Below are 20,830 nucleotides of genomic sequence, written 5' to 3' on the forward strand. Positions count from 1 at the left end.
CGGGCGTTACAAATCTCCTCCACTACAAGAAATCTCGTCCCGAGATTTAGGAGGTAGAAGGAAACAGTGCGGGGTATTCTTCGCGCAGACGATCCTCTCGTTCCCAAGTGGCCTCATCTTCAGAATGGTGCGACCACTGGACTTTGAGAAACTTGATCGCCTTCTGACGTGTGCGGCGTTCAGCTTGGTCGAGAATGCGGACCGGATGCTCCTTATAGGAGAGGTCTTGCTGCAATTCGAGCACTTCATGATCCACCGCTCGGATTGGGTCCTTGAAGCAACGGCGGAGCTGTGACACATGGAACACATCGTGAACCTGAGAAAGGTTCGGCGGTAGCTCCAGTTGGTATGCCACTTTTCCACGCCTTTCGAGAATAGTGAATGGGCCAATATAGCGAGGAGCTAGTTTGCCCTTGATCCCGAAGCGGTGAGCACCCTTCATAGGTGTGACTCGAAGATAAGCCTTTTCGCCAGGTTGATAGACCATGTCTTTATGATGACGGTCATACTGACTCTTCTGACGTGACTGAGCAGTCTTGAGATTCTCACGGATAATGCGGACTTGTTCTTCGGCATCTTGGATAATATCCGGACCGAAGAGTGGACGTTCCCCAGTTTCTGACCAGTTAAGAGGGGTTCGGCACTTTCGTCCATATAACACTTCGAAGGGGGCCATCTTCAGACTAGCTTGATAGCTATTATTATAAGAGAACTCAGCATACGGGAGAGATTCCTCCCATTTCTTGCCGAAGGAAATAACACAAGCTCGAAGCATATCTTCGAGAACTTGGTTGACGCGTTCAACTTGCCCTTGCGACTGAGGATGAAACGCAGTACTGAATGACAGATGAGTTCCCATGGCTTCTTGGAAACTTGCCCAGAATCTTGAAGTGAATAAGCTGCCACGGTCTGAGCTGATAACCAATGGAATACCGTGGAGTGAAACAATCCTGGCCATATAGAGCGTTGCCAGTTGACTAGCAGTGATCGTTTCCTTGACCGCCAGGAAATGTGCAACTTTGGAAAGCCGGTCAATGACGACAAGAATAGCATCATTACCTTTCTGTGACTTGGAAAATCCAGTGACGAAGTCCATCTCAACATGGTCCCATTTCCATTCAGGAATAGAGATAGGTTGCAGAGTTCCGGCAGGCCTTTGATGTTCTGCTTTGATACGACGGCAAACGTCACATTCAGCAACATAACGAGCAATGTCTTGCTTCATATTAGACCACTAGAATCTTTGACGGATGTCTTGGTACATCTTTGTACTACCAGGATGGATACATAGAGGCGTATCATGAGCTTCTTTCATAACTTCCTGTGTCATATCCAGGTTTTTCTCTGCACATGGCACCACTAGGCGGCCCTTGAAGTATAGGGTGCCATCTTCAGCAATGGTGAAGAATGAGGGCTTTCCTTCTGCGAGGTAGTGCTTAATCTTGTGGGCTTCAGAGTCATACTTCTGTAGCCTTTTGATGCTATCCACGAGATCTGGTTTAGCAACTAGGGTATTGAGGGAACCCTGGGTAACAACGTGGAGGTTCACCTTGCCAAACTCCTTAGGAGGGGGAGCGAGTGCACCCGGTGGAACAATATGGAGGTTCAACTTCCTGAATTCTTCAACAAGCGAGGGCTGAACTTTGTGAACCTGGAGGTGGTTGCAGTAAGACTTGCGGCTCAAGACATCAGCCATTACATTAGCCTTGCCTGGCGTATAGGAAATACCCAAGTCAAAGTCTGCAACAAGCTCCATCCATCTCTGTTGACGGAGGTTCAGATCTGGCTGAGTAAACAGATACTTCAGACTTTGGTGGTCAGTGAAGATCTCGCAACGATTACCGAGAAGGTAATGTCGCCACTGCTTCAGCGCATGAATGACAGCAGCAAGTTCGAGGTCGTGAACTGGGTAGTTCTCTTCGTGAGGGCGCAATTGCCGAGAGGCATAAGCAATCACTTTGCGGTCTTGCATTAGGACACAGCCTAATCCTTGACAGGAAGCGTCGCAGTAAATGACGAAGTCCTTCTTAGTATCAGGTGGAGCTAGAACTGGGGCAGAAGTCAACTTGTCTTTGAGTGCCTGGAAACTTTCCTGACATTTGTCTGTCCATTGGAACTTGACACCCTTATGTAACTGGTTAGTCAGAGGCCTGGCGATCTTGGAGAAGTTCTCGATGAATCGACGGCAATAGCTGGCGAGACCGAGAAAACTTCTGACTTGCTTAACGTTCTTGGGAGGAGTCCAATCAAGAATAGCCTGAACTCGCTCGGGGTTGACGGCAATACCATCCTTAGAGATGACATGCCCAAGATAGGTTACTTCCGGTAGCCAGAATTCACATTTGGAGAACTTGGCATATAGTTGATGCTCTCGTAGCTTTTCCAGCACAAGTCGAAGATGTTCAGCATGTTCTTCGTTCTTGGAAAATACCAGGATATCATCCAGATAAACCACGACGAACTTGTCGAGGTAATCCATGAATATATAATTCATCAGACGAGAGAAGGTGGCTGGAGCATTGGTTAAACCGAAAGACATGACGGTGTACTCGTATGAACCATAGCGAGTCACGAAGGCGGTCTTTGGGATATCCTCTTCGCGAACACGGATCTGGTGGTAGCCCAACCTCAAGTCGAGCTTAGAGAACACTGACGAACCCGCCAGTTGATCATACAGATCATTGATCCGAGGAAGAGGGTATTTATTCTGAATGGTAGCTTGGTTTATAGGACGGTAGTCTTGAACTAACCGGTTTGTCCCATCCTTCTTCTTGACAAAGAGAGAAGGTGCTCCCCAAGGAGAGCAACTTGGGCGAATGAATCCTTTGCGAAGAGATTTGTCGATTTCCTCCTTAAGCTCAAGGAGTTCATGCGGCGGCATTTTGTAGGGTCGCTTGTCTATAGGAGTGGTGCCTGGTTTCAAGTCGATGATGAATTCGACAGCTCTAGCAGGGGGAATCCCTGGAAGTTCTTCAGGGAAGACGTCGAGGAATTCACGCACGACGGGAATGTTTTCAATGCCCTCGAGTGGTGCAGCGTTCAATGCATTCAATGCATAGAGCCTTGCCTCGGCATTTTGCACCAGATGGGCTTGGTAAGTAACTATCTCATCTGAAGGGTGTAACAGATGGACGGTCTTAGTGGCGCAAACTATAGAAGCAATATGCGCTTTCAACCAATCCATACCCAAAATGAGGTCGATGTTAGACGACTTCAGGATAATGGGAGAGGCATAGAATTCCAGCCCTTCGATTTCCACAGGGACATCGATGCCAACCAAGGAGGTTTGACACTGTCCCACGGGGGTTTTGACCAATATAGAGGTGTTCATCTCCTCACATTTAACGTCGTGCTTGTATGCAAAATCTTCTGACATGAATGAATGCGATGCACCTGTATCAAATAAAACGGATGCTGGTACTGAATTTATGAGGAGTGTACCCATCACAGTAGCAGGCTGGTCTTGAGCTTCGTTGAGATCAACGTGGTTGGCATGAGCACGACCATAAGACTTAGCATTGTTGTTGCGGGACTGATTGTTACCACGGCCAGTTGCTGGAAGGGCCAGTTGATTCTGGTTCTGGTTGCATTCTCTAGCACGGTGTCCTGGTTGACCACACCTGAAGCACAAGCCATTATTCGGAGTGGGAACAGGAGCTTGGGATGGTGGAGCTGGAAGTCTTGACTGCCTAGATGGTGGTGGAGGCAGACGAGGTGCAGCATAGGTCTGCCTTGGGGTAGATGCATTTGGACGGTACATGTTGTTCGGGATCCATATCTTACGCTTCTGTGCGGGCCAGCCCGAAGATGAGCCCGTGTCACGGTTGCGCCTGTGAGAGCTCTCGTATTCCTGCAGACCAGTTTCGACATTGATGGCCTTGTTCACCAAGGTGGCGAAATCAGCAAAGTCGTGCACTAGAAGTGCGAGCTTGATGTCAGCTTGAAGGCCATCACGGAACTTCTCCTGTCTGCGTGCATCAGTTGCAATGTCCTCTTCAGCATAGCGAGACAAGTCCAGAAACTCCCGCTGATAAGCTTCAACAGTTTTGTTGCCTTGGGTGAGGTTGCGGAACTCACGCTTCTTCCGGTCCATGACTCCCTGAGGAATGAAGCGGGCACGAAAGGCTGCTTGGAAGTCTGGCCATGTGATGATTGTTCCAGCTGGCAGAGTACGCCTGTGGCTGTCCCACCATTGAGCTGCAGGTCCCTTCAAGAAGAAGGAAGCAAAGGTGACATAGCTGGCAGGGGCTACATCAGCAGACTCCATCTCATAGCTGATGTCACGGAGCCAGTCATCAACATCCAGAGGCTGAGTTGAGCTGCAGTAGATGGTTGGGTTGAGGCGTATGAAATCTTGAAGAGTCACTTGGGTTGGCTGCTGGTTCATATTGGGGCGAGGAAACTGAGCCATCATATTTTCCATGAATTGGCGGTTCAGTTCAAACTGTTGGATCATACCAGCCATGTACTCAGGTGGTGGTGGGGCATCGCCACCACGACCACGACCACCTGGTCTAACCATCCTGCTAATATATAACAGGGGTAGTTCAGCATTGAGAAATATTTGCAAAGACAAGAATCATTCATGATGAAACATGCATAACGAGAGGAGCACGATAGCTACTACATAGTAGTCGGCATAACTTACAAAAGGGGTCATGCATAGAGTTCAGTACATAGACTAAAACATCATAGGCGGCACACAGGCTCGCGGCGACTGCAACTAATACTTAATTAAGCAAGACTACATCAGTCCCAAGAGGTACTGTGGAGGTAATCGTAGCCCGACAGCTGGTAGTGAGGCAACGGATAGCCCTCCACGTCAGCAGACTGGGGGCCACGGATACTCAGGTGTAGAGCCCGACGCTCAGGTGGCAGAAGAGGACCAAGTGCGGGGGAGTAGCCTCCCACTGGCCAACCGACACCGTGGGGCATCACGGTCCTGGCTGGGTAGATCGCAGTACGCGGTACCTTTCCAGATCGGACAAAGGGGTGCAGCAGCGTCAGGGCGCGGTAAAGGTGCTGACGGGTGGTGTACATCTCGTGGCGAAGAGCTCGGTTAGCTCGATCCAGCCCATCAGCATGCAGAACCAGGTTCTGATGGTAGAAGGGCTCTCGGGTGACAGTGGAGTAGGCAGCAGTATAGTATCCCTCCGCACCAACATCGGATGCGATAGCAATGTGCCTGAAAGGGGAGGTGTCCAACTCCCGATACTCTCCATGAAGACGTGTCAGAGCAGCATAGGCAGCATCGTGGACAGCCATATCGATGGTCACACCAACACCATGTGCGGTGTGCAGCACAGTAGTGGAGTCATACTCCCGAGAGTAGAGGTGGACGATGGCACGGTACTGCTCCTGGTTAAAGTCCTGGTACTCCTCGTAGACGGTGTACTCAGGGTGCCAGCGATAACCCAGATAGGTCATCATCTCAGCTAGCACCGCAGGTGATCCCGAGGCACCAATGGCCGTCGTGTGGCGAACGACCTGCCTCGTGGGTTCCATCTGAAAGCAAAGACGTTTCAAAGGAGTCAAATGACAGTGTGTGAATTGTTCAAAATACTACTCTAAGAAACAACTATGGCTTATCCAACTTTGGGGTGAATGCGGTCACGGGATCCTAGTGTTAGAGTTAGTAAATTCGTTTAACCCGAGTAGAAGAGAGTTCAGAGTCCCAGAGTAAAGGTTGAGGAGTAAAAGATCCTAGTACCACCCAATGGCGACGTGGGCCCGTAAGACACACAGCCATGTTAGTAAAAGTTTTGTAATGTCTAGACTCGACTTCGGCCAAGGAGTGTGGAAAGGGGGATTCCTACAGGCAGTCGGCTCTGATACCAACTTGTGACGCCCCCGATTTGACCGTACACTAATCATGCACGCAGTTGTGTACGATCAAGATCAGGGACTCACGGGAAGATATCACAACACAACTCTACAACATAAATAAGTCATACAAGCATCATAATACAAGCCAGGGGCCTCGAGGGCTCGAATACAAGTGCTCGATCATAGACGAGTCAGCGGAAGCAACAATATCTGATTACAGACATAAGAAAAACAAGTTTGCCTTAAGAAGGCTAGCACAAACTGGGATACAGATCAAACGAGGCGCAGGCCTCCTGCCTGGGATCCTCCTAACTACTCCTGGTCATCGTCAGCGGCCTGCACGTAGTAGTAGGCACCTCCAGTGTCGTAGGTGTCGTCGTCGACGGTGGCGTCTGGCTCCTGGACTCCAACATCTGGTTGCGACATCCAGATAGAAAGGAAAGGGGGAAAAGAGGGAGAGAGGCAACCGTGAGTACTCATCCAAAGTACTCGCAAGCAAGGAGCTACACTACATATGCATGGGTATATGTGTAAAGGGGCATATCAGTGGACTGAACTGCAGAATGCCAGAATAAAAGGGGGATAGCTAGTCCTGTCGAAGACTACGCTTCTGGTCATCTCCATCTTGCAGCATGTAGAAGAGAGTAGATTGAAGTCCTCCAAGTAGCATCGCACAGCATAATCCTACCCGGCGATCCCCTCCTCGTCGCCCTGTTAGAGAGCGATCACCCGGTTGTTTCTGGTACTTGGAAGGGTGTATTTTATTCAGTATCCAGTTCTAGTTGTCATAAGGTCAAGGTACAACTCCGGGTCGTCCTTTTACCGAGGGACACGGCTATTCGAATAGATAAACTTCCCTGCAGGGGTGCACCACATAACCCAACACGCTCGATCCCATTTGGCCGGACACCCTTTCCTGGGTCATGCCCGGCCTCGTAAGATCAACGCGTCGCAGCCCCACCTAAGCACAACAGAGAGGTCAGCACGCCGGTCTAACCCTATGCGCGCAGGGTTCTGGGCCCATCGCCCTATGCACACCTGCACGTTGCGTACGCGGCCGGAAACAGACCTAGCCTAGTGGCGTTCCAGTCCAATCCGGCGCGCGCCACTCAGTCGCTGACGTCACGAAGGCTTCGGCTGATACCACGACGCCGGGATACCCATAACTACTCCCGCGTAGATGGTTAGTGCGTATAGACCAAATGGCCAGACTCAGATCAAATACCAAGAACTCGTTAAGCGTGTTATGTATCTGCGAACGCCGACCAGGGCCAGGCCCACCTCTCTCCTAGGTGGTCTCAACCTGCCCTGTCGCTCCGCCACAAAGATCCACTTGCGGGTACTCCTACGAGCCGACCCGACTTTAGTCATCACATGTGTCATGTATATAGTATATAAGTATATACCCGTGATCACCGCCCAGGTGATCACGGCCCGATAGTATAGCACAGCAGACGGACAAGAATGTAGGGCCACTGATGGAAAACTAGCATCCTATACTAAGCATGTAGGATTGCAGGTAAAGGTAACAACAGTAGTAGCAAGGATAGGCTATGCATCAGGATAGGATATCGGAAAGCAGTAACATGCTACACTACTCTAATGCAAGCAGTATAGAGAAGAATAGGCGATATCTGGTGATCAAGGGGGGGGGGGCTTGCCTGGTTGCTCTGGCAAGTAGGAGGGGTCGTCAACTCCGTAGTCGAACTGGGCAGCAGCAGTGTCGGTCTCGTAGTCTACCGGAGAGAAGAGGGGGAAGAAACAGTAAATACAATGCAAACATAAACATGACGATGCGTGACATGACAATGAGCAGTGCGAGGTGTGTCCTAACGCGACAGTAGGTGGTACCGGCGAAGGGGGGGAACATCCGGGAAGGTATTCCCGATGTTTTGCGTTTTCGGACAGACGGACCGGAGGGGGAAAGTTGCGAGTTCGATAGGTTAGGGAGGTGTGGTGGACGAACGGATTGCGCATTCGGATTCGTCTCGTCGTTCTGAGCAACTTTCATGTTGAAAATATTTTAATCCGAGTTACGGATTAAAAGATATGATTTTCTAAAGATTTTATTAATTTCTGAAATTTAATTTAATTCGAAATTTGGATTTATGACATCAGCATGATGTCATGCTGACATCAGCAGTCAACAGGGGTTGACTAAGTCAAACTGACATGTGGGTCCAGTGGGACCCACCTGTCATTCTCTATTTAGGTTAATTAGGGTTTAGCTAAATAATTACTGTTTAATTAAATTAATTATCTAATTAGATTAATTTAAACAGGATTAATTAACTTAATTAATTTAGTTAATTAATTAATTAATTAATTAATTAAAATTATTTTTATTTTTATTTTCTTTATTTATTTATTAATTTTTATTAATTAATTAATTATTATTATTATTAATTTATTTTATTTATTATTATATATATATTTTATTTTATTTTTTTATTTTATTTATTATTTATTATTTTTATTTTTAACACGTTCTCTGGGCTGGGCCCCGTTTGTCATAGGCCCACGGGGTTCGGGCCCAGTGGGCAGTGGCTCAGGTGGGGCGAGGCCCACCTGGCAGTGGCCCAGAGGGGGCGATGCGGGTGCGGGTTACGGGCGCGCCCCGTTCGGGCGTACGCCCAGGGGGACGCGGGCGTGGGCGCTGGCGGCCACGGCGGGGCACGGCGCCGGCCATGGCCGGAGCGGGGCGAGGCCGCGGTGGTTCGGGGCCAGCCGCCGGAGGTGGTGCAGAGGGGCGAGGCCACCGTGGCGACGGGGCGGAGATCGGCGGAGGTGGGGCAAACGACGGCGATGGCCGTGCGGGCGCGCGTGTGTTTGCGGGTTGGGAGGGACGAGCGCGGCGAGCGGCTGGAGCGGGCGAGCACGGTGCGCGCGCGTGCGTGGGAGGGGAACAAGGCGGCAGAGGCGCGGTCGACGGGCGTGCGGGTTCGGGGCGCGGGCGCGCACAACGAGCAGGGGCGCAGCACGGGCGGGCGGCACGCACAGGGTGCGGCGAGCAGGAGCAGACGGGCGCTGGGGCGCTGCGCGTACGCGCGTGCGGCGGTGATGCATGGGGCAGAGGAGAAAGGGGGCGAGGAAGGTGCGGCTCACTGGGGCCGTAGGGATGTGGCAGCGGTGCGTGGGGAGGACGATGGGGACGACGGCGGCGTAGGGGAGGCAGTCCGGCGGGGGAGAGCGCGCCGGCGAGGCGGCGGCGTCCTGGCGCGGGGGAGGCGACGGGGCCGGGGCGGCGGCGTCCAGATCGGGACGGAGGGGAGTGGGGGAACGACGTGGGGGGGGGGAAGAGTGGGGCGACGGGGTAGGTTAGGGTTTGGTCGGGCGGTGGCCTAATAGGCCAGGGGCAGCAGGGGGGTGGGCCGGCTGGGCCGTCCTGTCCTGCCCAGTGGCCAGCTGGGCCGAGACCCAATCGGGGGGGGGGGTTGTTTCCTTTTTGTTTTATTTTGTTTTTGCATTTTCTTTTATTTATTTTCTTTCACCTTTTAATCCATTTTAAAATACTTAGGCATTTTCTAAAAAGGAGTTTTCTCCACAATAATTACCAGTGTATTATTTGGCACCCACCGAACATTTTTGTTTTGATGTTTGAAAACTTTTATCGTTTGATTTAATTTTAAATTTGAATTTGACTCCGTTTCGAAATGCTGCGAGATTAGCAACAGTAACGGAGGTGACGTGGCAAAATTAGCGTGAGATTACTGTAGCATGATTATCCGGGCGTTACAAGCTGTTCCGGGAGGCGCGGGGCGACGCGTCCTACAACCTCCAGCTCTTCTAGGAGCACTAGCAGTCGGAGGAGCAACTCGTCGCCAGCAGCGCGATCGCACTGGACGCGGACGTGGCAGAGCAGCTGGCGCTGCTCGAGTCCTACCGCACCACCCGCGAGATCCGCTTGACCGCTTGCGGTACCGTCAGCGTCAGGCGGAACTAGAGGCCGCCACAAGGAGTTCAACGAGACGGTGGACGAGCTGTGGGGCAAGAGCGACAACGAGAAGAACATCGCCAAGGTCGAGCCCCGCCGCCACGACCATGAAGCCGGCACGTCCGCGGGCGCTGCCGCGGCGAGGAAGTGTAGTGCGTGGTAGGTCGCCGCCGCTTGGGTCCTAGGAAGGCCACCGCTCATTCCCACCGCCCGAAGCCAAGCTTGGCCGACTGATATTCGTCGACCAATTAGTCGCCCAGGTTGCGGTAGCGGACGTTGCGGAGGCAGAGCTGGAGAGCGCCGAGGTGAAACTGGAGAAGGCGAAGGCAAGTACCGGAGCTTCAGTTCTCGGGGCTCATGGCCGGACAAGGGGAAAGGGCGTCGGCGATCATTTAGATTAGCTTTAGAATAGAAGTATGTCCGAAATTATACCTCGAGAGTCGAAAGAGCTCAGCTTTTAGTTGAAGTATGTCCGAAATGTAATGAATTTTGTCTGGTTTATATGAAATCTGTTGTGTTTGCATGAATCTCTCCCGAATTTGGATGAAATCCGCCCGGTTTTGCTTGAATTTCGTCCGGTTAGTTTGAACAGTTAATGAAATGTATGCTGACACCGTGGACCGCCTCCGACATCATTACCCCTGGACTGGCCCTGTACACGGATAGATGTCGGATCAATTTAAGGGCCAGCATTGGAGATGCCCTCAGCAGTGGGACAATGTTGACCGGGGCCTACCGCGAAGGCCTCGACGGTAGCCCATCTATTTCTATTCCAATATAAAAAGACCCAAAAGGACAGATCCAATTAATCTCGTCCATTAAATTATGTCAATCCAACGACCTCGATTGTTTCAATGTCGAGCGCTCAACACGTTTAGCGTGCAGTTAATTTCATGCCAAAAATATTGTTAATCATATAATAACACGTAAATAATATTCTACTTAATATTCGTATGCACTTAATATACTCCCGCGCTAGTGTGGACGAGGTTGGAGCTGGACCAATCCGGTCAAGCACGCGCGCGGGACGGCGGACCACACGAACACAAAATCCATGGACCGATCAGACTCGCCGCGCGCCTGCCCGCTGGTCAGCAGAGGCTGCGGCCAGCCGTACCACCACGGCTCTCCCTACGTGGCCAGCCACAGATATTTAGGCGCGGGAGCAGGAGATCTTTTCCTGGCCGATCGACGGGTCGATCGTCGCTGCCGTATCTTTATCACGCCTCTCCTTTTTCTACCCCCGCCACATGCGTTCGGTCCGTGGCCGGGATCGCCCGGCCGGTCGCCGTCTCCGCCGCGTGTGTGTGCACCCTTTCTCTTTTCGATAAAAACTCCGCGGCTGTGCCGTGCCGGGTCGTGCGAACATGGATCGAACATTCTTGGCGGAGAAATATAAACAAGTGGTGGAACGAGAGGCGGCCACTGGCGCCAGCCAGCCAGCCCGCCCGCGCGCGATCCACGGACGCAAACGTGGACGAGAAGATTAGGATACTGTTAGAGGAGAGCCAGTGCAGGTTTTTCTCCGGCGAGGAGCAACTTGCAGCGAGGGAGCGAGATCGAGCCAACCATCCAGGGAAGGGAAAATATCTGTGTCGCAGCGGCAGTTCTCGGGTTGAGCTGTTGGCAACTTGGCAAGCAACTTGTATAGGTTGAGAAAATATCTTGGACGGTTTGGTAATTAAATATCTTCGTGGGTTTCAGGTACGCTGTACACTGTTCCAGCCACTGGATTAGATATGTGTATATAAATCCATCCGGCCTGCTCTACTTGGTGGCTTCTGGAACAAACCTAGGGCCAGCCAATGGTTTCGCAATGGGTGGCCGTTGTTTGTTGCACCGTCGGTGTCAGTCTTGAATGCCTCGCCTTGGGCGTGGTTGGCAACTTGGCAAGCTAGCCAGCCAGCCAGCAGATATGTCACCGGCTCAGTTCATCTAGTGCAATCTTCCTGAAGTTTCCTGAGGTTGTTCATGTACAGTTATATGCCGTACATGTGTGATGTGTCCCCCGCAGTGTGAAATACTCTCTCCATCCTAAAATAAGTACTAAACTTGAGACATTTAGATTAGAGCCGAGGAAGTATAATTTTGGTAGTTTCTCGCACTGTGATTACACCAAGTACTGTATTAAGGAAAGTTTTTGGGTGAGTATCACTGTGCATTTTCCTTTCGTCAGAAGAAAGACATTTTGTTTTAGAAAAATGGAAGATATTGCCTTCGGTTTAAGTTCAACTGTTGGCATGGCAGTTGCAACTGGTTCAGAAAATATCTTCAAGTTACTGTTCCATGGATTAGAGAACGGGTTAACTTTTCACAATAGGTGGTCATTGGTTGTTGCACTGTCCATGTCGGTGTCGCTCTTGTGCGTGGTTTGTCACCGACTTAGCTGATCTAGTGCAATCGTCCTAATGATGTGCAGGCGCACAGCTGTATGGCGTACCTGTATTCATGTACAATATCAGTTTACGTTTGAAGCCTTGGTTGCTATAATCCACCTCTCATCCTTTTTTGGCGCACAAAAAGGAGTTTATTCAATGTTTATAAAGTTACAATTGGGAGGCTAAAGTTTCTCAATATATGGTGCTCCTTGGTGCAACCACACAGATGTGGTTCACTCTGTACGACTATAATTTGCCAACTGATTGGTCGCTTTATACTCTATTCTGGTTCCTACTAAGTTTTTATGGAACAAACTTCCTAATATTCATCATAGCATGGATCTCCTGAATAAAATGCCCATAAGCCGAGCTTACGGTGTTATGGTGGTGTAGCAAATAAAGTCTCTTATAGTTTTCTTAATGAAAAATTGGGGGGGGGGGGGGGGGGACCCCTTTTCATCAAAAAATAAATAAATACGCCGAGCGTACTATTCTATCACTAGCACGGTTGATCCAGGGAAACACTAGCTCTAGGTCTGGAATACAAATTTCTACTGGTGACTCTGAAAGTTGTATTTTTTTTAAACTTGTAAATGAAGCAAGTATTTTTTTTTCAAGTGTGGCATGAGTAGTGCATTTTCTTACCGCAAAAGAAAAATATATTTCTAAAGAATGATAGATATTGGCATATTGCCGTCGGCTGAGGTTCAGCCGTTGGCATCCATAAAAGTTGTAGATTCAGAAAATATCATCACGTTACTATTCCCTACATCAGATAATTTGCATATATGTATATCTGGCGAACCATTTGCTGCCTTGTGGCTTAGCCCGTGTGTTTTTGTGTGTATTTTGCATAAGATCTAGTGGTTTCACAATAGGTGGCCATTTTTTTCCGTTGTTTGTTGCCCTGTCAGTGTGGCTCTTGTGGATGGTTGGCAATTTGGCGAGCTAAACATCAGCTACTGTTGTCACCGACGCGCTGATATAGTGGAATCTTTCTAAATGTATTATGCTTTTTAGCAAATCATTTGTTTATGAATTATTAGGCAATGTACATTACATTGAACAATCCAGGAAAAAAACAAATGACAGTTTCTCAAATTAAAATAAAACTTGCATAAGAGTTTTTTAAGTCGTCATATGTAGCTTCATCTTTTGAATCTCGACATTTCATACAAGTGACGGACAAGAAACTACATCTTGCCCCGCTCTGGTGAGGAAGGGGGGATAATGACGGTACGCCTTTGGCTCACTCGAGTGCTTGTAGTCATCGCTAGGTGATCTACATGCCTAAATGTACTTTTTGTTATTTCAGTTGTTTCTTGTACCGTCATGACAGATGATGAATATATTGGAAGTTTTCCCGAAAAAAAGGGAAAGTTAAGACAAGCTCAAATAACCTTGAAGATTTTCAAGAGCTACTTGAATATCCCAACACAATAGGAAATCACTTAAGGTCGCTGGACCCATTGTAGTTTGGAGGCAAGCCGTTGAACCATTGACTCATCATTTTACTATTGATAAGGAAGACCGGAAGAACACAAAAGAACGAAAATGGGAGAACTCTGGCTGAAACACAGTGGTACTATCATTGTCGCCACCATTACGATGATCTGCGAGATAGACGTCCTTTGATCCGTAGGACCAAAATACCATAGCTTCTCAGTTGTTGGACGCGTCGGCACGGCCGACCGCACAACAATAAGAATATAATTGTGAGACTTTTTTGGTTTGTGGTTTTATTTATCCACTCCTCAACATCAAATTGACCGTCGAAGGCGAGAAGAACCTGTAGCAATAGAAATGGAAGGTTGATTCACTGGTCGACAGCCGACGGCTGGGGTTTCTTCATGTTTTTTCTGTGGCTAGAGTGTTTTTTGGTTTTCTTTTCATGTTTTTTGTTTTTGTTTTTTGCTTCCATTTTTATTTTTTGTTTATACTTCCAAATATTCTAAAATTTAAAAAATGTTAATTTAGCATTTCAAAAATGTGAAATGTGTATAAAAAAGTTTCTCGTGCTACGAAAAATGTGTGTGAAAAAAGTTGGTCATGTATTTTTAAAAATTTAATCAAGTATTTTAAAAAATGTTGGTCATGTATCAAAAAAATGTTAATCATATATTTTAAAAATGTTAAACATGTATAAATAAAATCCTGATATACCGAAAATGTACAATGTGTATGAAAAAAGTAGTCATTGGACACAAATTTCAGAAAATGTTAATCATTTTTTTAAATGTTACAAAAAATGTTCCTGATGTATGAATAAAATGTAGAACATGTATTAAAGAAAACATAAAACATTCAATTTATAAAAGAATTATCGCGTATAAATTTTTTTAGTAATCTATTAAAAAATGTTCCTGATATATACAAAAAATGTACAATGTGTATGAAAAAAGTAGTCATCAAACATAATTAAAAAAATGTTAATCTTATATTTTTATAAATTTTATACAAGTATAAATAAATGTTCTTGATGTATGCGTAAAATGTACACATGTGTATGAAAAATGTAGACATGTGTTGAAGAATAAAAGAAAAAACGAAGAAAGACGAGATATGGGGAATCTCGAATGGGCCATGGCTGAAGCCTTAAGACTACTCAAGATGGGCCATATCCGTCACTGGACTAATTTCTCGATTCCAAAATAGGCTCACGTTGCTATATGGCAACTAGTCCTGGCCATCTCAGGCCCGGCCCTGTCGGCCCACCCAGGCCCGGCCCTAAAATCCAGGGCCTAGGCCCGATGGGCTTGCCCGTGGGCCGGGCTTGGGCCTGAGTTATGAGCCCACCAGCAGGGCCTGCACGGGCTTGGGCTTGGCATATTGGCATTTTAAGGAAGAGGCCCGGCCCTAAGCCCTAAGCCCTAAAGGCTTTTCAGGGCTTTTACCAGATGGGCCGGGCTTGGGCTTGAAAAGTAGGTCCGATGGGAGGGCCTGGGCCTCAGTTTTCTGCCATGGGCTTTTTCAGGCCCGGCCCAAGCCCGGCCCGGCCCGGCCCATGGCCAGATATAATGGCAACTGACTTCCGCAGCAGCCCGGTTCTTCGCTCCATCTCGCCGCCCCCCCCCCGCTGCCCGTTGAGATCGGCGACATGGTAGCGGCGCCGATGCCCCCGTCGCCGCCGGCGATCTCGCCGGCGCGGCTGCACAAGCTGGTGACCGCGCAGGCGGACCCGCTCCTGGCGCTCGAGCTCGTCAACGTCACCTCCCCGACCACCACGCCGCACCCGGCCACCCTCCACGCGCTCCTCCTCGGCCTCTCCCGCCGCCGCGACCACCTCCCCCACGCGCTCGCCCTGCTCCGCCGCCTCCCGTCCCCGCCCTCCCCGCGGCTCCTCCTCCCGCTGCTCCTCTCCGTCCTCCGCCTCCGCCGCCCGCCCCACCTCTTCCTGTCCACCTTCAACACCCTCTTCGTCGCCGGCCCCAGCCCCCTGTCGCTCCACCCGCAGCTTCTCCTCCGCCTCCTCTCCGCCCTCTCCTCCACCGCCGCCTACTTCCCCTCCGCGCTCCACCTCCTCCGGCTCGTCTCCTCGCGCCTCCCCCTGCCGGCGCCGCTCGTCCTCGCCTCTCACAACCTGCTCATCGAGGCCGCCGCCCGCTCCGGCCACCTCGCCGTGTCCCTCTCGCTCTTCCACCGCCTGCGCTCCCTCCACGTGTCGCCAGACGCCCACACCTACCGCATGCTTACCCAGTCGCTCTGCCGCCGCGGCCAGGTCCGCACTGCCACTACCCTGCTCGATGAAATGCTGCACAGGGGCATCCCTGCCGATCCTCTGGCATACACCACCGTGCTCAACGCCCTCTGCCGCAAGAAGCAGCTCCGCGAGGCCTACCGATTGCTGTGCCTCATGCGAGGCCGCGGGGTCTCGCCTGACATTGTGCACTACAACACCGTCATCGTCGGAATGTGCCGTGAGGGGCGGCCACTGGATGCCTGCAAGGTGATCGGTGATATGACGGATAGTGGCTGCATACCGAATGCAGCGTCGTATGCAGCGGTGGTGAATGGGTTGTGCGTGAGTGGGTTGTTTGACAAGGCAGAGACATACTTGGAAGATATGATGGGTAAGGGGATTGTACCACATTTTTCGGTGTTCCATTCGGTGATCAAGGGGTGTTGCACAGTGGGAAAGGTAGAGGAGGCTGCTAGGATGATGAGTCGGATGCTTGATCTTGGGATGCCTCCACATGTTGAGACATGGAGTTCAGTGATCAGCAGTATTTGTAATGACGAGGACTATGTTGAGGTGATTTTGTTGCAAATGATGAAAGGAAGGGGGCGCTGCCCGAACACGATCTCGGGGAGTACCTTGTGATGATGTTGCGTGGTGTGGTGACAGAGATTTAAGAAGCAATCAATTTGTAGTTTCTCATTTTTGGTGATGATATAAACAATCAGCCTTGCTGAAAACAAAATGATACAGTGCAAAACATGGACCAAGAAGGCATATTTTCTGTCAAAACGCAACTGCCGGAGAAAGCAACTTGTTTTGCAAAGGTGAGATCTCTGTACTTGAAGCCAGAACAGACAGAAAAGATAGTGCCATACTACTTGGTTGCAAGGTGCGCAAACTGCAAAGTAGGCGTGGAGCTCATAGTTGAGGAAACAGAGGCTGTCAACCAGTTGGAGTCAAGATCAAGATGCACAGGATCAAGATGCATAGAGTCCATCCTAGTACCTGGTGTGTTGACCTGCTGGATACGGCGTTCTGCTCAAAGGAAGATAGTGGGGCTATATTATGTGCGATGTGGTCCAGTTGGACAGTATGGAACGGTTGTCACGACGGCGAAGTCCCAATGAAATTAACCTCTGCATGCAGGTGGGCTTGAGATGTTGCTGCAGATCTACTGCATTCAAAGAGAAACAACATGGATCAAGAGAGACAAAAGATGAACTCTAAATGGCACCCTCCTGCCCCTGTAGCCGTTAAACTGAATGTTGATGCTGCGTTCAAGGCAACTGATAACCAGGGGGCTACTGTAGTTGTTATTAGAGATGAAAATGGCAGCCTCATTGCAGCTTGATGTTCCTGGTATGATTCCACTCCTGTTGTGTTGACTGCTGAAGCCTGTGTTTGTGGAGATGGAGCAGCGCTGATGCCTGAGATCTGAATAGGTGCACAGATGCTTTCACTTTTGCGTTCAGCAGCGGAAAACACAAATGCTTTCATTTTTGCTGCTGCTGTCGATGATGCTCATTTACTGCAACTTATTGTAGAATCGAGTTAGGACAGAGACGTGACAGTTTCAAAAGTAAACAACCCTTGTAGCTAGGTTGATGTTGTTTCTCAAGGTCAGTAGCAAAATACTACCGCTGTCCCAAAATTGAAGTGCAAAAACGTCTTATATTTTGAGACGGAGGTAGTACATACTTTACCTGTTAAGCATGAGCATGCACATCCTTGCAACCAAGGGAATGGAAGGGTATATAGCATTTATTTTAGGGAAGGGTATAATAGCATTTTTTTTTTGCGGGGAAGGGTATATAGCATTGATACAACATAGCGTAGAGAGTGGGGCGGTGGGGAGGGAATACGCGAGTGGTTTTTCTACCATGCATGAGATGTTGCTTTGAGATTCATGCTGCCTTCTTTTGGTTGAGCAAAATTTGTCTTGTTTTAACATAATATAACACTCTCAAACGAGAGAAAATTTGTCAAACCGAGAAAACACAACACGAATGAGAGAGAGGAGGACAAGGAAAGGCCCCAACCTCCTGCCACTCCACGGGATGCACACAAATAACGGCTTCCTGCTTTCCTTTGCTCTTCGTCTTTTTGCCTTGTGGTTGTGGCCCTGACCCTGCAACAACACAACTGAGCCTAAGCAACAAGCTAGCCAGTCTCATGGTGAGCTCAAAGGTGCGATAGCAAACTAAAGAAGATCTCCCACAAGAGATGACCTCAAAGGCCTGCTTTCCCCTAACCATAACCCAGTAAGCCTCTCTGTTCTCTTCTCATTTGCCCCACCTCTCCCTCACTCGGCGGCGGCTACTCCCCGCCCACAACACCGTCCTCGCTCCTCCAGTCCTCCCTAAGCATGGTGCCGCCGCCCGTCCCTCCTCACCCTAGCGCCGTGTCACCGGCCACCCTCACTCCTTCCCAGGCGCCGCCACATCTTCCCCCGCTCTTCTCCCTGCGACAGCAAGGAAGTGCACCGGCTGCCGTTAGCCGCCCCTCCTCACCCGTCATGCCGCCAGATGCCCCCAGTCCTCCCCAGGCGCCGGCTCTTCTTGCTCCTCCCCTCCCCCGCGACGCACCGCCCGCCGCCGGCCGATAATACTGGAAGAATTCCTCTTTGACTGATAGGTACCGTAGCTGGTATTCTTGTGATTGGTTTAATAGGTGTTTTTCTTTTACGGTTCGTATTCCCGCCCCCTCCTCGCCTTAGTGGCACACCGCGAGCCACCCTCACTCCTCCACAAGCGTCGCCCCTTCGTGATCCCTCCTCCCCCACGCCGACAAGGAAGCTCGACTACCGCCGCCGCCGGGGCACCACGACCGTCGGTAGCCAGCCATCCCTTGTAGTGCCTGGCCGTAGTGCCAGCTGTGCTAGCGGGTCAGGGTGGCATGATAAAAATGCCATAGTGTCAGGCCTAGGCCAGCAGTTCGGCATGTAGTGCCGGCTTGACCCGGCACGAAAAAGCCATCGGGCCTAATAGTGCTGGGCCTAGTCGGGCCGAACCAAATCGGGCTAGTATCGGGCGGCCCATGTAGCGATCTATAGGAGGGACTACAATCCATCTATCTCAACTTTGATCAAATATATAAACGAATTAATATTACTAGCAAAACGGCCCGTGCGTTGCAACGGGAGAAAAAAAATCATAATATCCAATGGCCATGACCACATTTTGCTGCATCACTGAGATACATTATCACTCTCATTTTTGTGAAATCGTGAACAGTTTTTGAAAATCATGAACATTTTTTAAACTCGTGCACATATATGAAATCGTGAACATTTTTCAAATTCCTTATGAGTTCTCTTTCTCGTGAGGTACTTGCCCAGGTTGTAACGCTGCAGACACCGGCCGAAATATGGAAAGCAATCCATGACACTTTCGCCGCCCAGAACCAAGCGCAAGAGATCAACACCAGAATCGCCTTGGCCAACCTTCACAAGGGGAACTCGAGCATGGTGGACTACCTCGCCAAGATCAAGAGTCTGGCAGATGAGATCGCCACCACCGGTACTCCTCTAAAGGATACATAAGGGGGTGTTTGGTTCAGAAGTCCTAGGACTTTTTTTAGTCCCAGGGACTAATCAAAAAAGACTCTCTAGTAGAGTCTTTTTCTAGTCCCTGTAGAAAAAGTCCCTCCCGTTTGGTTCCTAGGGACTTTTTAGGGACTTTTTCTAGTCTCTGGGACTAAAAAGTCCCTGAACCAAACACCCCCTAAGTAAACTCCTACATCCTCAAGGGTCTAGATCTCGAGTACAACTCGGTGGTCACGGCCCTCGCTACCCGCGTCGAGCCGGTCTCCAGGCCGGAACTCTATAGCCAGTTGATAAGCTTCGAGGCTCGGATCAATCTCCTTCAAGGTATGAACACCCGGCAGTCTTCTGTCAACAACGTGTCTCGTGGCCGCGGCGGTGGCAACCGAGGCCGTGGTTACCAGGGGCGTGACCGCAACAGTGGTGGGCGTGGGCGCGCCAATAACAATGGCCCACGCCCCAACAGCAGCAACTACTACAACATGTCCTCCTCCAGCCGTAACCGTAGGCCTCGGTGTCAGCTTTGTAAGAAGCTAGGGCACGAGGTCATGGATTGTTGGTATCGTTATGATGAGAATTATGTTCCCGATGAGCGCCATGCAGCGGCTGCACTCAGGGAGCAAGGAGGAGAAGGAGACACCATGTGGTACGCCGACTCTGGGGCGATCGATGACATCACAAGCGAGCTTGAGAAGCTTTCCTTCCGAGAGAAATATTAGGGCAACGATCAAGTGAACACCGCCGCAAACGGTGGAGGTATGAAAATTTCTCACATTGGTCAATCATCAATTAGTTCCCCTATTTCCAAACATGATCTTCTGTTGAAAGATGTTCTTCATGTTCCACAAGCCAATAAAAATCTTGCATCCATGTCTCGCTTAACAGCCGATAACAATGTCTTCTTTGAAACTCATCCTGAATATTTTCTTATAAAGGATCGGGAAACGAGGGAACTCCTCCATCACGGTAGATGCATTGGCGGACTCTACCCCATCATATCAGGAGCATTTAGTCGAAGTCGACATCGTCGTCAAGTCTATTCCGTCATCAAGCCCTCTCTGGCAAGATGGCATCAAAGATTAGGGCATCCTTCACTAGTCATAATTGAGCAAGTAGTTAATAAAGGCAATCTTCCTTTGTCAGGTAGTGAAAATAAAGAGTCTGTTTGTGATGCTTGTCAATGTGCAAAGAGTCATCAACTCCCCCATCCTCGATCAAATAGTGTGTCTCATCCTCCTTTAGAACTTATTTTTAGTGATGTATGGGGTCATGCAAGAGATTCTTTTGGAAGAAAAAAGTATTATGTTAGCTTTATTGATGACTACAGTAAATTCACTTGGATATATCTGCTAGAATTCAAATCTGAAGTTTATTCCGTCTTCCAAGAATTTCAAAAATTTGTTGAACGTCACTTTGACAGAAAAATTCTTACAGTCCAAAGTGACTGGGGAGGTGAATACGTGAAGCTCAAT

The 20,830-nt window shown here is 49.5% G+C and overlaps 1 protein-coding gene across 1 annotated transcript; it reads left to right on the forward strand.

The window, feature by feature from the left end:
- The first annotated feature begins 15,181 nt into the window (after nucleotides 1-15,181).
- On the forward strand, nucleotides 15,182-17,527 carry LOC109778148 (uncharacterized). The gene has a single exon (XM_020336705.2). It carries the CDS (start codon nucleotides 15,236-15,238, stop codon nucleotides 16,457-16,459), a length of 1,224 nt encoding a protein of 407 aa, XP_020192294.1. The 5' UTR covers nucleotides 15,182-15,235; the 3' UTR covers nucleotides 16,460-17,527.
- Nucleotides 17,528-20,830: the final 3,303 nt, after the last annotated feature.

Source organism: Aegilops tauschii, chromosome 5 (genome assembly GCF_002575655.3).
Source record: "Aegilops tauschii subsp. strangulata cultivar AL8/78 chromosome 5, Aet v6.0, whole genome shotgun sequence".
NCBI lineage: Eukaryota > Viridiplantae > Streptophyta > Magnoliopsida > Poales > Poaceae > Aegilops > Aegilops tauschii.

Excerpts from the sequence above, each read along its gene's own strand:
- LOC109778148 (XM_020336705.2), top strand. The coding sequence starts at position 15,236 with ATGGTAGCGGCGCCGATGCCCCCGTCGCCGCCGGCGATCTCGCCGGCG.